Source organism: Mytilus galloprovincialis, chromosome 2 (assembly GCF_965363235.1).
Source record: "Mytilus galloprovincialis chromosome 2, xbMytGall1.hap1.1, whole genome shotgun sequence".
NCBI lineage: Eukaryota > Metazoa > Mollusca > Bivalvia > Mytilida > Mytilidae > Mytilus > Mytilus galloprovincialis.
This window is the reverse complement of record NC_134839.1, coordinates 90431838-90456774: the sequence shown is the minus strand read 5'-3', so window position 1 is coordinate 90456774 and position 24937 is coordinate 90431838. Positions and strand designations below refer to the sequence as shown.

Genomic DNA, 24937 nt, shown 5'->3' with positions numbered 1-24937 from the left:
AATTGTTTATTTTTTGTTTGTTAGACATTAGACATTTATGTCGAACCATCTTTATATTTGTTAGCATTTATAACTTACATGTATTTATACCGCTATATTATATATATATATTTGGTGAATATTACTAACAACCACTAACTCCTGTATATATAAATATCATTACTAATGTTAACGAGGCCGGGATAAGGTACCGGTAATCGATGTTTTAAACTAACAAATGTAAAGATTTCAATAAAATATGTAAACCTTAAAAAAAAAAAAAAAAAAAAAAAAAAAAATGTTTGCGAAAAAATTGAAAAAAAAAAAAAAAAAAAAAAAAAAAAAAAAAAAAATTCCCTTTGATTATAGAAACTCTACATCATCTGTTTCAGTTCATATTCGACACAAGTATTATTCCATCTATATGGAGGAAATCTATTATTTGTCCAATTCTGAAAGATTGTAACACTGATTCGAGAGACCCGATGAACTACAGAGGGATAAGCTTGTTGCCCTGTATAAGTAAACTTTACAGTGCACTTATCAATAGAAGAGTCACAAGTTATTTAGAAGAAAATGACTTGTTAGCAGACAAACAAAACAGATTTAGATGGAATCGTTCATGTGAAGACCATATTTTCACACTTAATAGAGCAATCCGAAATAATGAGAACTTATTCGTTGCTTTTATCGACTTGAAAAAATGTTTTGATTTCATTGACAGGGAGATGATGTTGTAAAAACTACTACGATATAACATTAATGGAAAAGTGTATAACTCTATAAAAAACTTTTACCAGAGTTCTGAATCATGTGTGAGATTAAACGGAAAACTTACCGACTGGTTCTGTTGTGAAACGGTGTAAAACAAGGGGACAATTTATCGCTGACATTGTTTTCGATATTGGTTAATGACCTGTTGTTGGAGTTAAACGGGGTCAGACCTATAATCCGACAGTCCCATAATCCGACAGACCGATAGTCCGACAGTCCTTTAATCCGACAGCCCGATAGTCCGACAGTCCTATAATCCAACAGCCCAATAGTCCGACGCACGGTCACTTGTCTCTGAAAAGTATGCCTATATAGACATGAAACATTTGTAAATTGGTATGTAAAAGCATACATCTAATACTTGTATATTTTTTCACACAGAAAATTAACAAATCAGTCAGTATGACGTCTTGTACAGGACCGCAACAATCCCATACGAATCTGAAATGAACGGAATACGGGTCCTTTCACCTTAAAACATGATCCCTCTCAATCAAATTCGCCCCTTTCACTTTCACACCCGACACGTTCTTACCAAAAGTCCGTTTGCTTTTGTTTATTATGAAAACAATGATAAACATAATTATAGCAATACTATTACTGCTCAATTAATATACTAACCAAAACTCGATTTTTTTTCATTATTTCATAATAAATTTACATTCTAAAAACATTTGTTTGTGTTGATGGTTTGGTTAGAGACTTGCAATATTTTTTTCATTGTTTCTGGCAACGGTTTTGTGTTGAATAAATCTAAATCATGTTTTGGTTAGTGTATTTGTATTGCTATAAAAAAAATCATTGTTTCTTAATAAAATGCCTTTCTTATTTCGTGCTGTCATTTTTAAAACTTCAGCACTGCAGTCATAGGTCTTAACCGCTATATATCTGCATTTTAGCTCACCTGGCCCGAAGGGCCAAGTGAGTTTTTCCCATCACTTTGCGTCCGGCGTCCGGCGTCTGTCCTCCGTCGTCGTCCGTCCTCCGTCGTCCTCCTCTGTCGTTAACTTTTACAAAAATCTTCTCCTCTGAAACTACTGGGCCAAATTAAACCAAACTTGGCCACAATCATCATTGGGGTATCTAGTTTAAAAAATGTGTGGCGTGACCCGGCCAACCAACCAAGATGGCCGCCATGGCTAAAAATAGAACATAGGGGTAAAATGCAGTTTTTGGGTTATAACTCCAAAAACCAAAGCATTTAGAGCAAATCTGACATGGGGTAAAATTATTTATCAGGTTAAGATCTATCTGCCCTGAAATTTTCAGATGAATCGGCCGACCCGTTGTTGGGTTGCTGCCCCTGAATTGATAATTTTAAGGAAATTTTGCTGTTTTTGGTTATTATCTTGAGTATTATTATAGATAGAGATAAACTGTAAACAGCAATAATGTTCAGCAAAGTAAGATTTACAAATAAGTCAATGTGACCGAAATGGTCAGTTGACCCCTTTAGGAGTTATTGCCTTTTTTAGTCCATTTTTAACCATTTTTCGTAAATCTTAGTTATCTTTTACAAAAATCTTCTCCTCTGAAACTACTGGGACAAATTAATCCAAACTTGGCCACAATCATCATTGGGGTATCTAGTTTAAAAAATGTGTGGCTTGACTCGGCCAACCAACCAAGATGGCCGCCATGGCTACAAATAGAACATAGGGGTAAAATGCAGTTTTTGGCTAATAACTCAAAAACCAAAGCATTTAGAGCAAATCTGACATGGGGTAAAATTGTTTATCAGGTCAAGATCTATCTGCCCTGAAATTTTCACATGAATCGGCCGACCCGTTGTTGGGTTGCTGCCCCTGAATTGATAATTTTAAGGAAATTTTGCTGTTTTTGGTTATTATCTTGAGTATTATTATAGATAGAGATAAACTGTAAACAGCAATAATGTTCAGCAAAGTAAGATTTACAAATAAGTCAATGTGACCGAAATGGCCAGTTGACCCCTTTAGGAGTTATTGCCTTTTTAGCTCACCTGGCCCGAAGGGCCAAGTGAGCTTTTCGGGCCAAGTGAGCTTTTCTCATCACTTGGCGTCCGTCGTCCGTCGTCGTCCGTCGTCCGTCGTCCGTCGTCGTCGTCGTCCGTCGTCGTTAACTTTTACAAAAATCTTCTCCTCTGAAACTACTGGGCCAAATCAAACCAAACTTGGCCACAATCATCATTGGGGTATCTAGTTAAAAAAATGTGTGGCGTGACCCGGTCAACCAACCAAGATGGCCGCCACGGCTAAAAATAGAACATAGGGGTAAAATGCAGTTTTTGGCTTATAACTCAAAAACCAAAGCATTTAGAGCAAATCTGACATGGGGTAAAAATGTTTATCAGGTCAAGATCTATCTGCCCTGAAATTTTCAGATGAATCGGTCAATCGGTTGTTGGGTTGCTGCCCCTGAATTGGTAATTTTGAGAAAATTTTGCTGTTTTTGGTTATTATCTTGAATATTATTATAGATAGAGATAAACTGTAAACAGCAATAATGTTCAGCAAAGTAAGATCTACAAATAAGTCAACATGACCAAAATGGTCAGTTGACCGGTTTAGGAGTTATTGCCCTTTATAGTCAATTTTTAACCATTTTTCGTTAATTAAAGTAATCTTTTACAAAAATCTTCTCCTCTGAAACTACTGGGCCAAATTAATCCAAACTTGGCCACAATCATCTTTGGGGTATCTAGTTTAAAAAATGTGTGGGGTGACCTGGTCAACCAACCAAGATGGCCGCCACGGCTAAAAATAGAACAAAGGGGTAAAATGCAGTTTTTGGCTTATAACTCAAAAACCAAAGCATTTTGAGGAAATCTGACGGGATAAAAATGTTTATCAGGTCAAGATCTATCTGCCCTGAAATTTTCAGATGAATCAGTCAATCGGTTGTTGGGTTGCTGCCCCTGAATTGGTAATTTTGAGGAAATTTTGCTGTTTTTGGTTATTATCTTGAATATTATTATAGATAGAGATAAACTGTAAACAGCAATAATGTTCAGCAAAGTAAGATCTACAAATAAGTCATCAAGACCAAAATGGTCAGTTGACCCGTTTAGGAGTTATTGCCCTTTATAGTCAGATTAATTTAATTTATGAAAATTTTAACCATTTTTCATAAATTAAATTAATCTTTTACAAAAATCTTCTCCTCTGAAACTACTGGGCCAAATCAAACCAAACTTGGCCACAATCATCATTGGTGTATCTAGTTTAAAAAATGTGTGGCATGACCCGGTCAACCAACCAAGATGGCCGCCACGGCTAAAAATAGAACATAGGGGTAAAATGCAGTTTTTGGCTTATAACTCAAAAACCAAAGCATTTAGAGCAAATCTGACATGGGGTAAAAATGTTTATCAGGTCAAGATCTATCTGCCCTGAAATTTTCAGATGAATCGGTCAATCGGTTGTTGGGTTGCTGCCCCTGAATTGGTAATTTTGAGAAAATTTTGCTGTTTTTGGTTATTATCTTGAATATTATTATAGATAGAGATAAACTGTAAACAGCAATAATGTTCAGCAAAGTAAGATCTACAAATAAGTCAACATGACCAAAATGGTCAGTTGACCCGTTTAGGAGTTATTGCCCTTTATAGTCAATTTTAACCATTTTTCATAAATTAAATTAATCTTTTACAAAAATCTTCTCCTCTGAAACTACTGGCCCAAATTAATCCCAACTTGGCCACAATCATCTTTGGGGTATCTAGTTTAAAAAATGTGTGGCGTGACCTGGTCAACCAACCAAGATGGTGGCCACCGCTAAAAATAGAACATAGGGGTAAAATGCAGTTTTTGGCTTATAACTCAAAAACCAAAGCATTTTGAGGAAATCTGACATGGGATAAAAATGTTTATCAGGTCAAGATCTATCTGCCCTGAAATTTTCAGATGAATCGGATAATCGGTTGTTGGGTTGCTGCCCCTGACTTGGTAATTTTGAGGAAATTTTGCTGTTTTTGGTTATTATCTTGAATATTATTATAGATAGAGATAAATTGTAAACAGCAATAATGTTCAGCAAAGTAAGATCTACAAATAAGTCAACATGACCAAAATGGTCAGTTGACCCGTTTAGGAGTTATTGCCCTTTATAGTCAATCTTTAACCATTTTTCATAAATCTAAGTAATCTTTTACAAAATCTCCACTGAAACTACTAGGCCACAATCATCTTTGGGGTATCTAGTTTGAAAAATGTGTCCGATGACCTGGCCATTCAACCAAGATGGCCGCCACGGCTAAAAATAGAACATAGGGGTAAAATGCAGTTTTTGGCTTATAACTATGAATTCAAAGCATCTAGAGCAAATCTGACAAGAAGTTAAATTGTTAATCAAGTCAATATCTATCTGCCCTGAATTTTTCAGATGAATTGGACAACTGGTTGTTGGGTTGCTGCCCTCCAATTGGTAATTTTTAAAGAAATTTTGCCGTTTTTGGTTATCTTGAATACTATTATAGATAGCGATAAACTGTAAACAGCAATAATGTTCAGCAAAGTAAGATCTACAAAGAAGTCAACATGACCTAAATGGTCAATTGTCCCCTTAAGGGCATACGATACAGTTACAGGGAAGGTGATGACGTTGCTAACGTAAAATGTTATTTTCGCGACGTCAAACTCTGACATATCAGGAAAAGATGCATTTTTCGACTGATTTTTACCATTCAAACTGATTTAATTTGAAAACGAGTGCATGGACCCCTATTTTTTAAAACAGCAATTTGTTTTATTTTGCAAGGTGATTATGTGACCCAAATTTTATAAAACTGTAAATAGCGCAATTTTTTTAATTTTGATAAAAATGCAGCAAAAATTGACGTTTGTTCCTCTATTCATGAACATTTGATAAATATAGAGTTATTTCGGAATAACAATTGCATAATTTTTAATGATGCTTATAAAATACAGAAATTACCGATTATTTAACAAAAACCATTTTGTGTTTATCTTTTAAAACAAAAAAGTTATGTCTTTCTTTCGAAAAAGAAAATACGGACATAAATCTGAATTTTGAGCAAATATACAAAATTTCGACCTTATTTTACTCAAAAAGTAGCACATGAAGGTATATTTTTTATTACATATTTGATTTAATCAGGTAAAAAATAGCCTATATGCAAATTTTCATCAACTTGTAAATACAGGTTCAAAACTGTATCGTATGCCCTTTATAGTCAATTTTTAACAATTTTCATTAATTTGGTAAATATATGTAAATTTTTACCAAATATAGTTCTCTGTTACTAATGGGCAAAGTTCATTATAGATATAATTGTAAGAAGCAAAATCGTTCAGTAAAGTAAGAACTTCAAACACATCACCATCACCAAAATACAATTTTGTCATGAATCCATTTGTGTCCTTTGTTTAATATGCACATAGACCAAGGTGAGCGACACAGGCTCTTTAGAGCCTCTAGTTTAGTCCATTTTTAACCATTTTTCGTAAATCTTAGTTATCTTTTACAAAAATCTTCTCCTCTGAAACTACTGGGACAAATTAATCCAAACTTGGCCACAATCATCAATGGGGTATCTAGTTTAAAAAATGTGTGGCGTGACCCGGCCAACCAACCAAGATGGCCGCCATGGCTACAAATAGAACATAGGGGTAAAATGCAGTTTTTGGCTAATAACTCAAAAACCAAAGCATTTAGAGCAAATCTGACTGAGGTAAAGATGTTCATCAGGTCAAGATCTATATGCTCTAAAATATTCAGATGAATCGAACAACCCGTTGTTGGGTTACTGCCCCTGAATTGATAATTTTAAGGAAATTTTGCTGTTTTTGGTTATTATCTTGAATATTATTATAGGTAGAGATAAACTGTGAACAGCAATAATGTTCAGCAAAGTAAGATCTACAAATAAGTCAACATGACTAAAATGGTCAGTTGACCACTTTAGGAGTAATTGCCCTTTATAGTCAATTTTTAACCATTTTTCGTAAATCTTAATAATCTTTTAGAAAAATCTTCTTCTCTGAAACTACTGGGCCAAATTTAACCAAACTTGGCCATAATCATCATTGGGTTATATAGTTTAAAAAATGTGTCCGGTGACCCGGCCAACCAACAAAGATGGCCACCATGGCTAAAAATAGAACATAGGGGGTAAAATGCAGTTTTTGGCTTATAACTCAAAAACCAAAGCATTGAAAGCAAATCTGACATGGTAAAATTGTTCATCAGGTCAAGATCTATCTGCCCTGAAATTTTCAGATGAATCGGACATTTCGTTGTTGGGTTACTGCCCCTGAAATGGTAATTTTAAGGAAATTTTGCTGTTTTTGGTTATTATCGTGAATATTATTAAAGCAATTGCTTTTATGCTATCGCGTATGGCCATCTTTGTGACCCAGATCAGAGACTCCGCCCATATCAAGCCATAGTATTTTGTTAAACAGGCTCCTGGTCTGTCATTCTCTAACACCTATGTATGTTTTCTAATGCAATACATAGCTTGAAACTTTAAAAAAACGTTAGTGGATTTAAGAAGTTTCAGAATATGTTCTTGTAGATGTATTTTTGTATTTAAAGGGTCAACCGTTTGACTATCAAATAACATAGAAGTCCGAGTGAAAAAAAGTACATTTTTATAACTGCGATTCCGTTTTCCGCCGTTCGTAACAAAATATGGATTCATTTCAGTTGTTGATTTAGTATTGAAAATTTAACTGAATTATCTCCTACTAAATACGGTTTTATATGTTTAATTTGTGTTTCTTTAAGAGGTCAGGTGCTCTTGTTCATTCATAAAATTATCGTTCATTCATACATTTATCGTAAAATCAAAATCACTACACAGGTTAATGCGTAGTGTCAAATGATTATGTAACGGTTTATTTCTTCCTCCGTGATATTTTATCCTGAGGATAATCTGTCCCGGTAATTTTTTTCCAGGCATGGTATTTCACAGGTTGATTTTTTCCAGTGGAGTGAAAATCTATCTGTGTTATGCGGATAGTATGCACCGGTATATATCTGCCGTACTATATTTCACAGAACCGTGTGAAATAGAGTCCCATTAACTTCTGTGTAAGTTACTCACAATCAATATATACCTGACTATAATCATAAAATGTTTCACAAAGGTAGACCAAATTTGCATAATTTATCAAAGGGAGGTAATTATGAGCAATATTTTAAAGATATTAATATAATATATTTCTGAATCGATTTTATAGTGAAATTTTTCCTTGAATCTCATTTTTTATATATTCATTTATATAAAAAGATGACTTACAACTTGATTTAATAAGACAGATAACATTTCACAGGTAAAAACTATCCATCTGTTAAACATGCTTTTGTTCCAATATATTGTTATGCTATGATTTATCTGATTTCAATATAATCAACAGCTACATCTCTGTCCCCAGACAAAACTATTTATATAGTTAAAAATATCATCATAATCAAATTCTTCTATTACTGTTAACAGTAGTAATGCGACTATATTTCTGCCTTACTTTTAAATTCATATGTGTACTGAGATCTGAAAACAACTCACTTTTACATGTATTACACTAACCTTATGTAATCATGATATTATTTTCACAATTACGATCTTTAAAATTACTTCTGTTTTTCTTCCCTATGTTTCATGATCATTTTCTTTTTAAAAGGATGATATTGACTTGAATATTTCAGGAAATGTTTTCAAGGACAATTTGTGAAATTATTTGCCATTATAATACATTTTTTTTTTAATAATTTCGCTTTATTTCAAATACACTATTGTTATTTCATAGTATTGTTAAAGGATAAGTTTTTTTCTAATAACTATAATAAGTTAACTACCCAGATAGAATTTCACGGCAAAGGAAAAAATATCACAGGGAAATATTTTCCTCCGGATAAAAAAATAACAACAACTACTGTGACATTTTTTCCTCCGGATCAAATTTCACCCGGATATAATTTTGCTTTACAATTACCTGTAATCTAAAAATAGACAAACTTTGTTTGCGCAAATAATTTAGCGGAACGAAACCCTTGTTGAAAACACATAACAATAAGTTCGTTTTCCTTTTCTGTCAAACTCCGTAATATTTATCGATCACCTTACTAATGAAATGGACCCGTCCAAACGTAGTAGATGCCAAGTCGGTCCAGATGAAGAGATATTTCAATTTGGAATTTTATAGTTACATAGATTGAAAAAAAAGTACGTCTTTTTAAATATCATGATCAAAACTGGGAATGCATAACAAATGTCAGATGAAACCATTATCCTCGTCTTTTCAGTGAACAAGTCTACTACGTTTGTTGACACTCGACGGTCCACCGTGTTAGCAATTTTATTTCACATGTTTTCGAAATATTGAAGATCATTTTTCGCAATGTTTCCTGAAAATTGATAAATGTCAAAGCAACGTAGAGCTGTTTGTTCTTGTTCGTAGAATACAATTGAGAATGGAAATGGGGAATGTGTCACAGAGACAACAACCCGACGATAGAAAAACATACAACAGCAGGTCACCAACAGGTCTTCAATGCAGCGAAAAATTCCCGCACCCGGAGGCGTCCTTCAACTGGCCCTAAACAACACATCAGTGATAACGATTTAATGTCATGTTTGTCTGTGATGACCCCCCCCCCCCCCCCCCACTTTTCGGGATTGCATGAGAATTATAGTTATCTCGTACCCACATGCACTTGTTTCTATTCATAGGAAGGTCGGCTATCCATATAAAACTATTTTGGATAGAAACAAGTGCCTGTGCTCGTACCGCATCAGAAGGACATACATGTATATCAACTGAGCAATAATGTTTGGAACTTAGTTTTAAAAATGATGACAAAGTACCATTATGAAAATATTTTTATTAAGCTGAAATATATATTTATTCTTTACATGTTTATGTCTTGTAAGATATTTTATTTCTTTCCCGTTTTTAACATTTGCGTCTGGAAAGTTGAAATGTTTTAACTTAATCATTTGTGTTAATGGTTAAATATAAATTAATAATGAAAATTGTTAAAATTAAATCAATAAAGGAAATTATTGCCCAGTTACAAACACTACCAGGGGATAATCCATGATGATTTCTTTTTGAGTTATATGTTTCAGCACATGTATATTTGACCCCAACTTTAGCCTGGTAAACGTGTTGTCTCCTTGTGAAATATAAAACATATTAAAAATGACTTTCTGCTAAAGTCTTTTATTTATATAAAGTTAAAACCTTCTTACTTCTAACTAGACAACACTCATGTCAGGTTTAATTATTATATATATGTGGATGAAAAATAAAAGTCCCCAAACATTAACATGACAGCAATTGCTTTTACAGCCTTTAAGGCTTTGATTATAGATAGAGATAAACTGTTAACAGCAATAATGTTCAGCAAAGTAAGATCTACAAATAAGTCAACATGACCAAAATGGTCAGTTGACCACTTTAGGAGTTATTGCCCTTTATAGTCAATTTTTAACCATTTTTCGTAACTCTTAGTAATCTTTTAGAAAAATCTTCTCCTCTGAAACTACTGGGCCAAATTTAACCAAACTTAGCCATAATTGGGGTATCTAGTTAAAAGAATGTGTCCGGTAACTCGGCCAACAAACCAAGATGGCCGCCATGGCTAAAAATAGAACATGGGGGTAAAATGCAGTTTTTGGCTTATAACTCAAAAACCAAAGCATTAAGAGCAAATCTGACAGGAAGTAAAATTGTTGATCAGGTCACGATCTATCTGCCCTGGAATTTTCAGATGAATCGGATAATGGGTTGTTAGGTTGCTGCCCCTGAATTGGTAATTTTGAGGAAATTTTGCTGTTTTTTTTGTTATCTTGAATATTATTATAGATAGAGATAAACTGTAAATAGCAATAATGTACAGCAAAGTAAGAACTAAAAACAAGTCACTATGACCAAAATAGTCAATTCAACCCCCTAAGGAGTTATTGCCCTTCATAGTCAATTTTTAACAATTTTTCTTAAAATTTGAAGATTTTCAATAACATTTTCCACAGAAAGTACTGTTATAGATAGAGATAATTGTAAGCAGCAAGAATGTTTAGTAAAGTAAGATCTACAAACACATCACCATCACCAAAACACAATTTTGTCATGAATCCATCTGTGTCCATTGTTTAATATTCACATAGACCAAGGTGAGCGACACAGGCTCTTTAGAGCCTCTAGTTCTGCGTACTGTCTTCATGTCATTGCCTATCTTCATTCCAATCTTTTTCACATAATTGGTGTCATGTCGTGATGATTCTATGACTAGGGATGCTCAGGTCCTTATAATAATTTACATATAAGTGTTATCCTTTATCACGAAAGAGTTCAGGTTTTGGCAATCAGTAAACCAAAAAAATACTAGATAGTACAACGGTTTATATTGCCATACAAGCTAGAGCAATGATAAGGTATTATAAATAGACGCAATTTAAGTTAAGATTTCACTCCAAATCATTAACTATGAAACCGTTCTGAAAGTGGTTTTGCATCTTGACTGAAATTTGAGATAATGACACTATTCCTAGTTTATCAAAACTAATTGCTCGTTTTAGAAAACAAAAGAAAAGATAAAAAAAAAAGTATCGATACTTTTATGTTATTTTTATCCGAAGTAATCGTTTCATATCTTCGGGGCGAAACCCCTCAGATATAAAAGCATACATCTAATACTTGTGATATATCACATTCAACCAGTTTATACGTTAATCTTTGAACAGTATATTTAACAATATATGTGCTCCTGGTTACATGTATGCGGTTGCGCATGTACAAAATGTATGTAAACAGACATTCTCGTTATCAACATCGACATGATGATGTAAGGAATCTTATATTAATTGTTCAAACAAGAAGGGGGTCAAGAAGGGATTTGATTTACAGATGTATATCCCATTTCGATGCATTCCACTTTTAAAATTTTAAACACTGCTCGGCTAATACGCTTTTAAGAAGACAATCATCCTTTGCAGCAGCACAGCTCGTGTCAGAACATCGGATTGTCGGATTAACGGACTGTCGGACTATTGGACTGTCAGACTATCGGACTGTCGGACTACTGGACTGTCAGAATTTCGGGGTGTCGGATTATAGCTACGCTCCCGAGTTAAACGATATGAATTTTGAAATTGGATTAAAAGACAGCAATCTCTCTATATTGCTTTATGCTGATGATATTGCACTTTTGGCAAAAAATGAAAAGGACTTACAGCAACTGTTAGACAAACTTCAGGACTGGTGCAAACGATGGAGAGTTTTGTTAAACACAAGTAAATCGAAATGCGTCCATTTTAGAAAATCTAGAGCTAAACCTACAGACTTTGAATTCAGTGTTGGTCGAAATAAACTTGAAACTGTTAATGAGTACAAGTATTTAGGAGTCGTGTTTACTTATAATGGAAGCTTCTCAACGCACACTGAAGCATTATCAAAGGGATCAGGACCAGCATTTGGGAAAATGATATCAAGTATTCATCATGTTAAAGAGTTTGGAGTTAAATCATACTAAAAATTGTTTTATGCCTGTGTAGTGCCTATATTAGACTATGGATCAGGAATTTTGGGATACCTTAAGTTCCAAGCTTTGGAGAATATTTAAAAGAGCTATACTTTATTTCTTAGGAGTACATCGCTTTGCACCCTTGTTGGCGATTTATGGCGATATCGGATGGCTACCTTGTCACTACCGACATTACATTTACTTGGCCCGTCTTTGGAATAGACTTATATCGTTCGACGATAAGTGGATTACAAAACTTGCTTTCGAATTTGATTATGAGGGATACCGAAACAATTAGTGCTTTGATTTTAAAGACATCCTTATTAAACTAGATTTAGTCAGCCATTTTGAACTTAAGGAAATCATTGATATGTCGTTATTAGTAGTAGAACATACTTTAAACTGAAAACAATTGTTGAACAAGAATCATACGTTTAGTTGTATCTCAGCAAACCACAACGGTGTGGAATTTTACCGCTAAGAATGTTCCTTCATCCAAGCATATCTTGGATGTGCAGGATGAAGGTCATTCTTAGAATATGAGCCTGAGGCTCGAAAGTAATAAATTAGCTTAACTTCTCTATGAGGGGTGAAGCTTACATGTAATATCTCTGTTTAAAGAAACAAACTATAACCACCAGACCATAGCTGGCCAGTGACCTTGACCCTAGTATATAAGCACCTGTTCCATAATAACTTGTCATAATTTAAAGCAAGTTTGTGTCGACCAAATATAAAACCCATTGGAAAAAGGGTGGGTCTAACTGAAAATCCCTAGGGTGGGAATTAATTACTTTCGAGCCTCAGGCTCATATTCTAAGAATGACCTTCATCCTGCACATCCAAGATATGCTTGGATGAAGGAACATTCTTATTCATATTTCGCCTTCGGTCTCAAGTAATAAATTAGCTTGTTTAAAGTGTAGACACAAACTAAAAACAATTTTTATAAATGCCAACATTTAATAAAGCATAGAAATCACAAGATCATCCAGTAACTACAACTGAAGAAAAGTGTTTTAGTACTGATATTATTCACTTTCCCTTTTATAGAACTTATAAAAAGTGTTATCATATGTCCAGACTAAGCTGTTGCCATAATGTCTTTAATAGAACATCCTGAAGCTAAATGCACTTATGAAGAGGTTCCTCTAAATGAGTAATCCTTAAAACCTCGGCTAAAATTAGAACTATCTCTAACTATCTAAACTTTACGAAAAGACTTAGATGAATTCTCTCACATATTTTGTACACAAAACATGATAAATCATTGTCTTAACAACACAAAGTTTTGGTTTATCAAAACCCTTGATCACCTCATTAGGTAGACTAACTAACAGATCTAGTATTTTTCAAAAACTCATGTATATATATGAAAAAATGAAGTGCCATGTCTCTGAATGAAAGACATAGAATGTAAATCTACAGCTGATAAAGATTGTACTTTGGCAGTTGTAGTCAAGGCAAATAAAGACACAAGTATAAAAGACAGTCTTCAATGTAAAATCCTCTAATGAATATAAAGAACTTAAAAAGATAGCACTAAATTCATCTCCACAGTGAACGAGTATCTTACTCTTCAATTGCAGATTCAGGCTTAAGCAACCTTTCACATATGCATGTAGTAAACAAAAAAATTAAGTAACATCTACTTCTTAAAGGATCAAGTCTGTTTCAACATAAAACAAGTAAAATTCACATTAAACATGCTGAATATGAAAAGCTTGTGTTTTACAAAAAATTTCAATAATCAATAACATCCTTTTTAGATGGTGATAAGGAATTGGTTCTCTTTGAACACACCAAATAATGAAATTTCTCAAAAAATATTGATAATGCTTGATCATAGATGCATGATCTCCAAGATGAAGTGTAAATATATTTTACAAATGATTTTGAAATCTCCTGTTTATATTAAAGTGATTTCTAAATATAATACACACGTTTTTACCCTACCGCACAATCAACCCTTCAGGTGTTGGTTCACTTATATTTTTTACAATACACAGTTAAATCAAATCTCTTCCTAACGGAAAGGCATTTTTCAGTATGTAACATTGTTACTAACTTTTATGTTTAGCAGAACTTTTAACTGTCAAATAAATTAAAATTGGTCTTAGCAAAGAAAACCAACTCTGAGCAGACCAAAAGGAATAATCAAAAGAGCCTTCTGAACTTTATCACTAATAATTTTCTTTATAATTATCCCCAACAATGAAAAAGATTGGAAAGTATATGGTCTTAAATCTGACCATGAAAAGTACAAACATCTCTGAAAGGAGCTTGTTGGTCAAAAGACAACGAATCAAATATCTACAGATTTGAAAATGAAAACGTGATAACAACAAAACAAATATATCTTCTTTCAATTGCCATCCTGTTGAATCTGTAAATTTTTTAGACATATGATAAGCATCAAAATTTTCTTACCAGGAATATAAAGAGTTGTGATAAAAATGTTCTTTCTTGAACACCAAGCCCAAATAATGAAATATTTGTAGTAAACATGTTTTAAAAGTGACAAAGAGGTTATACCTCCTATTGCATAATAAATGCTACTGAAATTGTATTTTCTGATTGTATAACTCTCTGTGCTAAAAATTTCTCTCCAAAAGAAAAATATAGCCAACAATTCTAAGAAATCTATATGAAATGAGCGCATGTTCTTAAAGAAGCTCCATCTACCAACAGAAAAATTTTCTTCAAATTTGGATCCCAAATCCTTCTAATGAGGCATCTGGTCCAATCCAAAAACTTATTTGGATGGGTCTAAAAATCAATTCTTAATTTCTGATTTAAATTGTTAAAAATTTCACCTATAGATTGATGATAATAAACACTGTAACAACTATACAGTGTTTCAACAATATTTCTCGCCATGTTTCTGCAACATTCCCACAGATACTGCATTAAAAGCATGTGCCACAAGACCAATATATGATGCAAATCATCTATAATACAGTTACACAATTCTATTTAAGAAGAATTTCCCAAGGGAGATAATTTTACCATTTCTCATCTGTCATAAAAAACTTAAATAGCTCAGTATCAATAATGAGACAAAGGAAAACAATGTGATTCCAATGCAAGGAATGAGTACCAACTTCTCAAAATTTATTCTGAAGCACAGCTTATCAAGCATTTGCACCACTTCTTCTGTATTCATAATACAACCATCTAAATTCTGATCCATACTAAAAGAATCATCAATGTATAAACTATAGCATGTATATACTTCAAGTGACATTATTTCATAAAAATACATAGACAGGTTTTAAAACCTTAGTAAAAACTCTTGATGCAGAAGCCAATCCAAAACAACGAACATAAATATCATATCAATGTCCTTTCCACATGAATCAGGAAATTGTGATATAATCATAAATGATACTTAAATATGCATCTGTGAGATCTATAGATGTTAGCTCTCTCTCTCTATATATATAGATAACCATCCCTAAGAATTACATCTAAACAAAAGATAAATGGTCCTGCTCCAAATGCTGATTAGCCACAAGCTAAGTTTGTTTGAATTATTCAAATAGGTAACAGGCCTTGAAGACCCATCTTTCTTAGAAACTAAGAAAATATAGGAAATAAACTGATTTTCCAATGATCGATCAACCTCTTAAATAGCTCCCTTAGCTATCAATTTTTGGACTTCTGAAATTATTTCATCCTTATGAAAGGTGAAATGTATTATATTCAAATATGTGGTACATCACTAAAAATAATTTTATAACCATTTCTTATTAAATCTAATATCAATAGATCATTGGTAACATTTTCCAAATCATAGTATTTAAGTTATCTACTGTATATAGCAACTGGTTGAGAAATGTGACCTCTTTGAGATTCTCTGTTCCCTTTTTGGAACCTCTCCCTCTCAATGAAGGGAATTGCCTACTAGTATACGCCCTGTTGACCAACAGAGCCTCCACAGTTAAAAGACTGATATTGCCTTTCCCATAACAGCTGGGAGTAAAATAATTGCTAGACCTGGAACCTCTTCCAAGGAATCTAGAATTTGCTTTAGAATCTTTGTATAATCACCAAGTTTGCTTCATGCAATCATAACTAAAAACGTAATAAATCAACTATCACATCAGAATTACAAATAAGTTTTATCATCTAGATATTTCTGAGCATCTCCTATGCGTTTAAATAGAAACCCATGGTCAAACAAACAAATAGAATTTTACAATAAAATCCTCAACAAAAGGGGTGATGATCAACCCCTTAATAAAGTATCTCTGGGTTTCCTGCATCTTTGAAACCACATAGTGGGCCTGTCTAGGCAGTGCCATTTCAATCTTGTTATTTATCCTAGACACACTAGGATTCTCACAGTTCTCAGGGTGATAGTATTACTCCTCTGTGAACTTGATATTTTCCTGATTTGATATTTACTGACATGGTAGTATTATGAACAGTCACAGAAAGTCCAGAAGAAAACTTAGACACAGTTTTCTGCCTTTTTAAACAATTTTGGGATTTTCCAAGCAAAATCATGATTAAACTGTTCAACAAACAGGATGAGATAATGGACCATTAATCTCACTAAGAGAAGCCTTAAAGGCTTCTGAAAACCTTAATGCAGGATCAAAAGACGTATCAAAATTCAGTTCCGGCTGGACTATCATCAGCCATGGCACAAACTCCAAAAGGAGGTACATGAACAGTATCATTACAGTAGTTCAGATCAAAATTAGAACTAAATCTTCATAAAAGTAAGCCTCTAATGGCAAAATTCGAATAAAGCAGCAGGTTTCTCTACAAACTCTGCTTGAGTTGAAGGCAGAGAAACTGTCTCAAACCTCATGATTCATACATGTTCTTTACTACATTAATAATAATGAGTCAATGCATCAATATGTATTGTACATGCCTATCTTAAATCTCAACAGCACTATCTTGAGAAAAATTCACAAATGAAGGAGATTTTGAAGCTATACAAGTAGCACTAGATTTTAAAAACTTACTTTTGACTCGTTCTGTTGCTTTGTCAATTATTTCCAATTGCAATGCCATTATGATCTTTTATAAAACTACTAGGTTTTATAACTGTTTAAGAAGAGGATTTATTCAAAATACCTCGTTTTCCTATTAAATTTATCATCTTTAATTTCTAAAACAACTCAGAGGTGATGAAAATCATAGCCATCACCCTTGTAAGTGTAAACATAATTCTAAACATCTTGCAAAAGCAATACATTTGCATAATCAAATTCAGCCATTGTAATAAAATAATGTGTACCTGTGCAGGTAAAACACGTGTAAATTCTGAAGAGTACTCACAATCTTCAGGTGAATAGAAATACTTTTAAATATCTACCTGTTTAAGAAACAGGAGCAAATGTGCTGTACATCGTACTAATGCAAATACTTATTAATGAATATATAAAATTGTCATACATTGTAGACAATAAAAATTTTAATTAATTTCCATCGACACTTGTCATACATCGTAGACAAGAATTTTTTAAATTCATTTCCATCAACACTTGTCATACATCGTAGACAATTGAGGAATTATTATTTCTAATTAACAAAATAACATTAGAACTTGTCGTACATCGTAGACAAGTTAAATGTAACTTTAGTAACTTTCCCCTAAATCTTAGATAAAAATAAAATAACTAAAAAGAATTCAAGTGAAGTGTTCACTTCACACCCTCTAGAAAAATAATGACAAGTTATTATGGAACAGGTGCTTATATACTAGGGTCAAGGTCACTGGCCAGCTATGGTCTGGTGGTTATAGTTTGTTTCTTTAAACAGAGATATTACATGTAAGCTTCACCCCTCATAGAGAAGTTAAGCTAATTTATTACTTGAGACCGAAGGCGAAATATGAATAAGAATAGAGACTGGAAGGTACATTGGCAAACAACGAGAGGAATGCATTTGTATTTTTTGTACCAAAAACAGCAATTGTAATTGTAATTATTATATTTTCTGACTAGATAAATTGATTATTGAGACTTACTATCAAATTCGTGACACAAATCAGATATGAACTTTAATATTTAATATTTAGGTGACTTATAGACCCAGTGGGTCGGGTGTATATGAATATGTTCCAGACCATATGAGTAAATGAACCATACACGTACGGTACGGGTCGTATACGTATACCTGTACGGTCCTGTACGAGCTGACCATACATGTTATTTGATCATATGGGTTAAATTGAAACAAGCGTTTATCATTTTTAGTTTTACAAATGGTTATTGATAATTTATTACAATTAGATAGATAAAATGAACAAACGAACAATTGAAATTAAGTATTTGTTTAATTGTATATGTGAATGCTATTTTGGTACTCTCGCCCAAGGTGACAAAATTCAAATAACGTAATATTTTTTATTTCATGTATGTTCCTTTGCAATTCCATTTTTTGGTAAAGTTGCTAAATATTATAAAACAAATGTCCTCCCACATTATGTTTACTTCCGATATCTTCAATTTCAGTGATCATAGTTCAATTAATGTACTACTGATCGACATGCTTAATACAAGAGATTAACAGATTTAATAAGCGTGAATTTAAAAAAAAGTTAAAATATAAAGTTTTTCAATTACAATTGAACTTTTTAACCGGATTTTTGTGACAAAAGTGTCGGTTATTGATTTGGCGATGTACGGCGGGCGGGCGGTCGGGCAGTCGGGCGGGCGGGCGGGCGGGCGGGCGGCAATCAAATGTTGTCCGTGCATTTACTCATGAACCGTTCAACCAAAGCTTTTAAAATTTTAATATGTTGTTACTGACAACTAAATGAAGGTCAAGTTCAATAATTGCGATTTTGACTTTTACTGTTCAGGAGTTATGGTTCTTGAAAGATTGAAAAATGAAGTTTCCAGTCGTGTCCGTGCATTAACGCATGAACCGTTCTACCAAAGCTTCCCAAATTTTAATATGTTGTTACTGATGACAAAATGGAGGTCAATTTTAATAATGACGATTTTGACTCTTACCGTTCAGGAGTTATGGTTCTTGAAAGATTGAAAAATGGAGTTTCCAGTCGTGTCCGTGCATTTACGCATGAACTGTTCTACCAAAGCTTCCCAAATTTTAATATGTTGTTACTGATGACAAAATAGAGGTCAAGTTCAATAAAGACGTTTTTGACTTTTACTGTTCAGGAGTTATGGTTCTTGAAAGATTGAAAAATGGTGTTTCCAGTCGTGTCCGTCCATTTTCTCATGAACCATTCAACCAAAGCTTTTGAAATTTTTATATGTTGTTACTGATGGCAAAATAGAGGTCAAGTTTAATAATGACGATTTTGACTTTTACCGTTCAGGAGTTATGGTTCTTGAAAGATTGTAAAATGGCGTTTCCATTCACGTTGTTGCATTTACTCATGAACCATTCAATCTAAGCTTTTCAAATTTTAATATGTTGATACTGATGACAAAATGGAGGTCAAATTTGATATTGACGATTTTCAATTTCACCATTCATCAGTAATAGTTCTTGTGATATTGCCAGGACACAAATAAATATTAATAAATCCGGTTTGCTGTCGTTGTGACAGCCTCTTGTTTATATTAATTTGATAGTTAAGTTATGTTGATCTGCTATATGCATTTGTATCTAATAAACTTGACCAACTTTTTTCAGACCGTACGCGTACGGTCCGACCGTATGAGTATTTTGAAAAAGTATGCATACGGTCCAGACCGTACACGTATGGTCCAAATACTCATACGATCAGGAACATATATATTATGTTAAACTATGTTAATTGAAACACTAATGTGATTACACAAGTCACTATAATAAATAATCTACTTGCTTACTTACTTACCTACTTACTTACTTTATTTAATCTTCATCTTAGTCTATTAAAAGATGAAAATATTAAGAGTGATTGCATGATCTATCAAAACATTTTTAAAGTCACAAACAATTAAAAACTTTACTTTTTTAAATTAGTAATGTTAATTACATGATAAAAGCTCTACCATTTAATCTTTTGAGACCAATTAGTGGTCAAAACTTTGACAAAAGTTATAGAGGTTACATTTATACTGTTGTTCTTCAATCATGTAGTCTGTCGTCTTTGTCAAGCCTATGACAGCATCCAGATATAAGTTCAGTCTGTAGTTAAAAGTTTTTTTTAATCATCAATAAATTTGCAAAACCGTAATGGAATATTATGTAATCAGACAGAAGCTTTTTTATGACCAAAATTTAAAAAAGACAATAATAGGAACAAAATTTTTAAAATAATTTCTTTTATTTTCTGAATTTTACTGATAAATGCACATATATATTTTTTTAGAATTATCTAGGATGAAGTGTAAGGTTTAAGTGTTTTTTAAAACCAATAACAACTTTGTCAAACCTTTATGGATCTTTGGGTAAAATGCAATCAAAACCCTATGTTACTGACTTGATATCTTAAAGTGGGTCTCATTGGGGTCTAAGCGTGAAGCGGGATTGCTGATTTTTTGTAAGCGTCAAATTATTGTGTCGTGAAAACGGGAAATGAGGTCTAGCGGGACCGGGAAATGACAAAAAAAATGAGAATTGCTTACGTACATAGTGTAAGTAGGATACGGGAATCTGACAAAACAGTAAGCGGGATACAGGATCGGAACCCCCCAATGAGACCCCCCTTAAACTTCCAAGGTTCATTATTACTTACACAAGATGTAGTGAATTGATCATATCATTCTAAACACCCTATCCATGAAAATCCGGAAATTTATCAATGAAATATATATGCTCAAATATTCATGTTACAAAATTAAATGATGGTGTATGTACTTTGTGCAAGGTGCAGGAATCATATATCTGTATAAAAATATCAATGATGTCATTGTTAAAATAATCTGAAAAATTGTAGTAGTCTTCCTTTGTCCATAATTGTAGTTGAATCAACTACAACCAATGTTTTATACAATGAAATGTTACTGCCCACTGATAAATTAAAGCAATCTTTGCCCTTTAGTGCTTACAAGCACTTTGATTTTAAGTGAGACAGCAGATTCCCCGTCTATTTTCAAGGTTAAAAGAACCTACCTTTACTGTGACCTAACTGTAAGTGTTACTCACCATCTATTGCAATCCAATAAAAGTTCTGACCCAATTGCAATTTGTTTTATGAAACCAAACTGTTTATTAAATTGAAACTCTTCACAGAATTTTGCAATACTTTTACATAATTTGACTTTTATAATGTTCTTTTGTATCTCCTATTAAATTTGTGCTTCTGAATGATTTTTGTATTTCTCTGTTACAAATTCGAACATTTAAATTAGCATTTTGGGAAAAAGGAGGAATCAAGGCAATGGTATATCATTGTGAGCTACATTTTAGGATTCAATGACTTTGGTAAAGTTTTACTTACAATTACTTTAAGTAATATGATGATCTACTGGTCAACATCCTGCTAAAAGTAGATTGCTATGAGATTAAATGTAGAATGAAATTGTATAGTGAAACATCCAGTACACAAATGTAGTATTTTTATTTTCAGAGAGAAAAGATAAACCAGGAGAAGAAATTTTAGACATTTTATGTAGTAAAGAATCTGTTACTGTGAAGCAGCTGATGCAATTTTTAGATGTTGCTGATCTTCCATCTGTCCATGAATTAGTTAGAAAAAGCTTAGGTAATAATACATTTTATTTTTTATGCACAAATTGTAGCTACCAACTTTTAGATAACTTTTTATTCATCTGTCATTTTTGTCCAGCCAGCCACTTTTATCGCAGAATACTAGACATTGGGATAGTGATCCATCGGTGGCCTAGTTAGCTAACTTCTTTTAAGGCTTTGTTGCGGAGACGAGTTATGTGAGCGCGCTCACTAAGGTTCTTTTATTTGGTGTATGGAAGGACTATTAGGTGTACATGTCAAACTGGCAGGTGTCATCTGACCTTGACCTCACTTTCATGGTTCCGTGGTCAAAGTTAAGTTTTTGAGGTTTCGTCTTTTTTTCTAATACTATATGCAATAGGTCAATTATATTTGGTGTATGGAAATATTTTATGATGTACAGTACATGTCAGTCTCGCAGGTTGTATTTGACCTTGACCTCACTTTAACAGTTCATTGCTCAGTGTAGGGCTTCCAAAATAATTTTTAGCCAGCAAGACATTTTATATATTATCTCCATTTTAATCCCTTAATACAAAATAGTCAAAAGGCAATTATGGTAATTAGTGAGACCTTAGAGTTTAAGTAGCTTCTCCGCGTTATTTCTTCAAGAAAATACAGGAAATGGACGTTAGATAAATGTATCAATGATAATTTTAGCATTTTTTTATTTTTTTTAATTTATATATATTTATTGAAATCTTTACACTTGTTAGTTTAAAACATCGATTACCGGTACTTTATCCCGGCCTCATTAACATTAGTAATGATATTTATTTATACAGGAGTTAGTGGTTGTTAGTAATATTCATTAACTATATATATATTATACCAGTATAAATGCATGTAAGTTAAATGCTAACAAATATAAAGATGGTTCAACATAAATGTCTAATATAACAAACAAAATATAAGCAAATCTTCATAAATGAGATATTATTTAGTTTTGGATTTTAAGGAATCAAACAAAGATTATAAATCAAGAGTAATTTCATTTCTTTTTTCTTTTTCTTCTCTCTTCCCTCCCTTTTTTAATGCAATAAATGTTTAAATGATTTTATTAAATTTTAACTCCTCCTCCCTCCCAAGAAAAAAAATAAAAATAAAATAAAGTTAAATAACTAAGATAAACTTTAAAACACACTGAAAGTAATTAAGAAATAAGAAAAAAAAAGGAAAGGGTAAAAATTTATGAATAGAAAAATAAATATCAGGAAATATCAATGTAAAGAGGTAAATAGAAAAAAGAAATGAGAACCACTTGCATTCACTTTCAGTTTCTCTCAGTCTCTCATACACACATACAATTCTTACTTACATACACACATACATTACTTACTTATGTACATAGTTATTATAACCCCGGTTTAAAAATACCCCCGCTTTAAAATGGGGGTATAATGTTTTACCTCTGTCTGATCTTCCATCAGTCCGTCAGTCAGTCCGTCCGTCCCATGAATATTTTTCGTCGCATTTTTCTCAGGAACTACAATACAAGGATTTCTGAAATTTGGTTTCAGGGTTTATCTAAGTCAGCTATACTGTGTGATGCGTTTTCAGATTGATCACTCTACAACTTCCTGTTTACCGAACACTTGTATGATTTTACACATGATAGCCAAGTTGAAAATTTTCGTCACATTTTTCTCAGGAACTACAATACAAGGATTTCTGAAATTTGGTTTCAGGATTTATATAAGTCAGCTATACCGTGTGATGCGTTTTCAGATTCATCACTTGACAACTTCCTGTTTACCGAACACTTGCATATTTTTACACTATTAATATTATCCACTTGCGGCGGGGGTATCATCAGTGAGCAGTAGCTCGCAGTTTCACTTGTTGTTTATAATTTTATGCATCAAAGTCTAAACAAAATATAATCAAAAGATTTGCTGACAGATTAATATCATACTCTATAGTGGAAATATATATTGTAATGGGGTCCAAAATTTTTCATATACATCAACATTATTATTTTTCTTTGCAATATAACATTCATATGACTGATATTGTTTTATTCTATTTTTAAAACCAACAATATTAGGAGTAAGTTCCTTAAACTTACATGTATATATATAATTTTTTGCTACTATAAATAAAAGATTGATGAATAAGCTTTCTGAATAGAAACAAAGGAATATCTGCTTTTACTGATGACAAAATCCCTGCTATACAATCTTATTTGCTGTAATAATGATGACCAAAATGGATATGTTATTGGACAATCATAGAAAAAGGTACAATAGTTTCGTCATCAAGTTTACAAAAAGTACATAAACTAGAATCTTTCTTCTTAATCTTGTACAAAAAAGAGTTTGTAGGAATTATTTGGTGCAGTATTTTGTATTGAAAACTTTTTTAAGTAGGTATCTTTGCAAGACTTCCTTAGTAGCATAAAATATTTTTGCCAATTTTCAATTTCTGAGTCTATCAACTGCTCCCATTTCTGAAATTTTTCAAGGGGAGGTTGAAATATATGATCAATAAGACTCTTATACACACATTTAGGTTTCTTATCATTAATAATCTGAGTACAAAAAGCATCAGAGATGTTGACATTTTCAATCTGTTGAGAATCACAGTATTCTTTAATGTGATATTTAATAAAATTTGGAATATTGGAGATTAGACTGTAATATTTCAGAAAATTATTTGTAAGAATCTTATGTCTTATCTTTTGAAATGTAAAGAAGTCTTTGTTTTGACCATTTACAAGGTCTTTTATATACTGTACACCAAAGTCCTTCCTTTGCATATAAATAGTGTAATCTGAAAGTGGCACAAAATTTAAAATATCTAGCGATAATATATCATTTTATAAGGCTTTGCATGGTATTACATCTATGATGTAAGCAAAGTAAAACATCTTTCCAAAAAGGATTCTTAACATAGCCATGAATTTCTAGCAGTTTTTCTTTTTGTAAAGAAAAGACTCTGTCACCACCAAATTTAGTTAATTCAGACAGTAATAATGTCTGCCATGATCCCTCTAAATTCAAAAGAAGTCTTCTAACCCAGCTAATTTTTTTGTACTAAAAGATGACAAATGCACCATGTTCAAACCTCCCTGCATAAAATCCCCAATTAGTTTAGTTTT

General features: G+C 32.7%; 1 protein-coding gene across 1 annotated transcript in view; it reads left to right on the top strand.

Annotated features, from left to right (window-relative positions):
• Positions 1 to 24937, top strand: part of LOC143064827 (uncharacterized) — an 87922-nt gene that overhangs the window by 33253 nt on the left and 29732 nt on the right. Inside the window, exon 4 of the mRNA XM_076237960.1 lies at positions 21716 to 21850. Coding sequence (XP_076094075.1) covers positions 21716 to 21850 — 135 coding nt within the window. The remainder of the gene's footprint in view (positions 1 to 21715; positions 21851 to 24937) is intronic.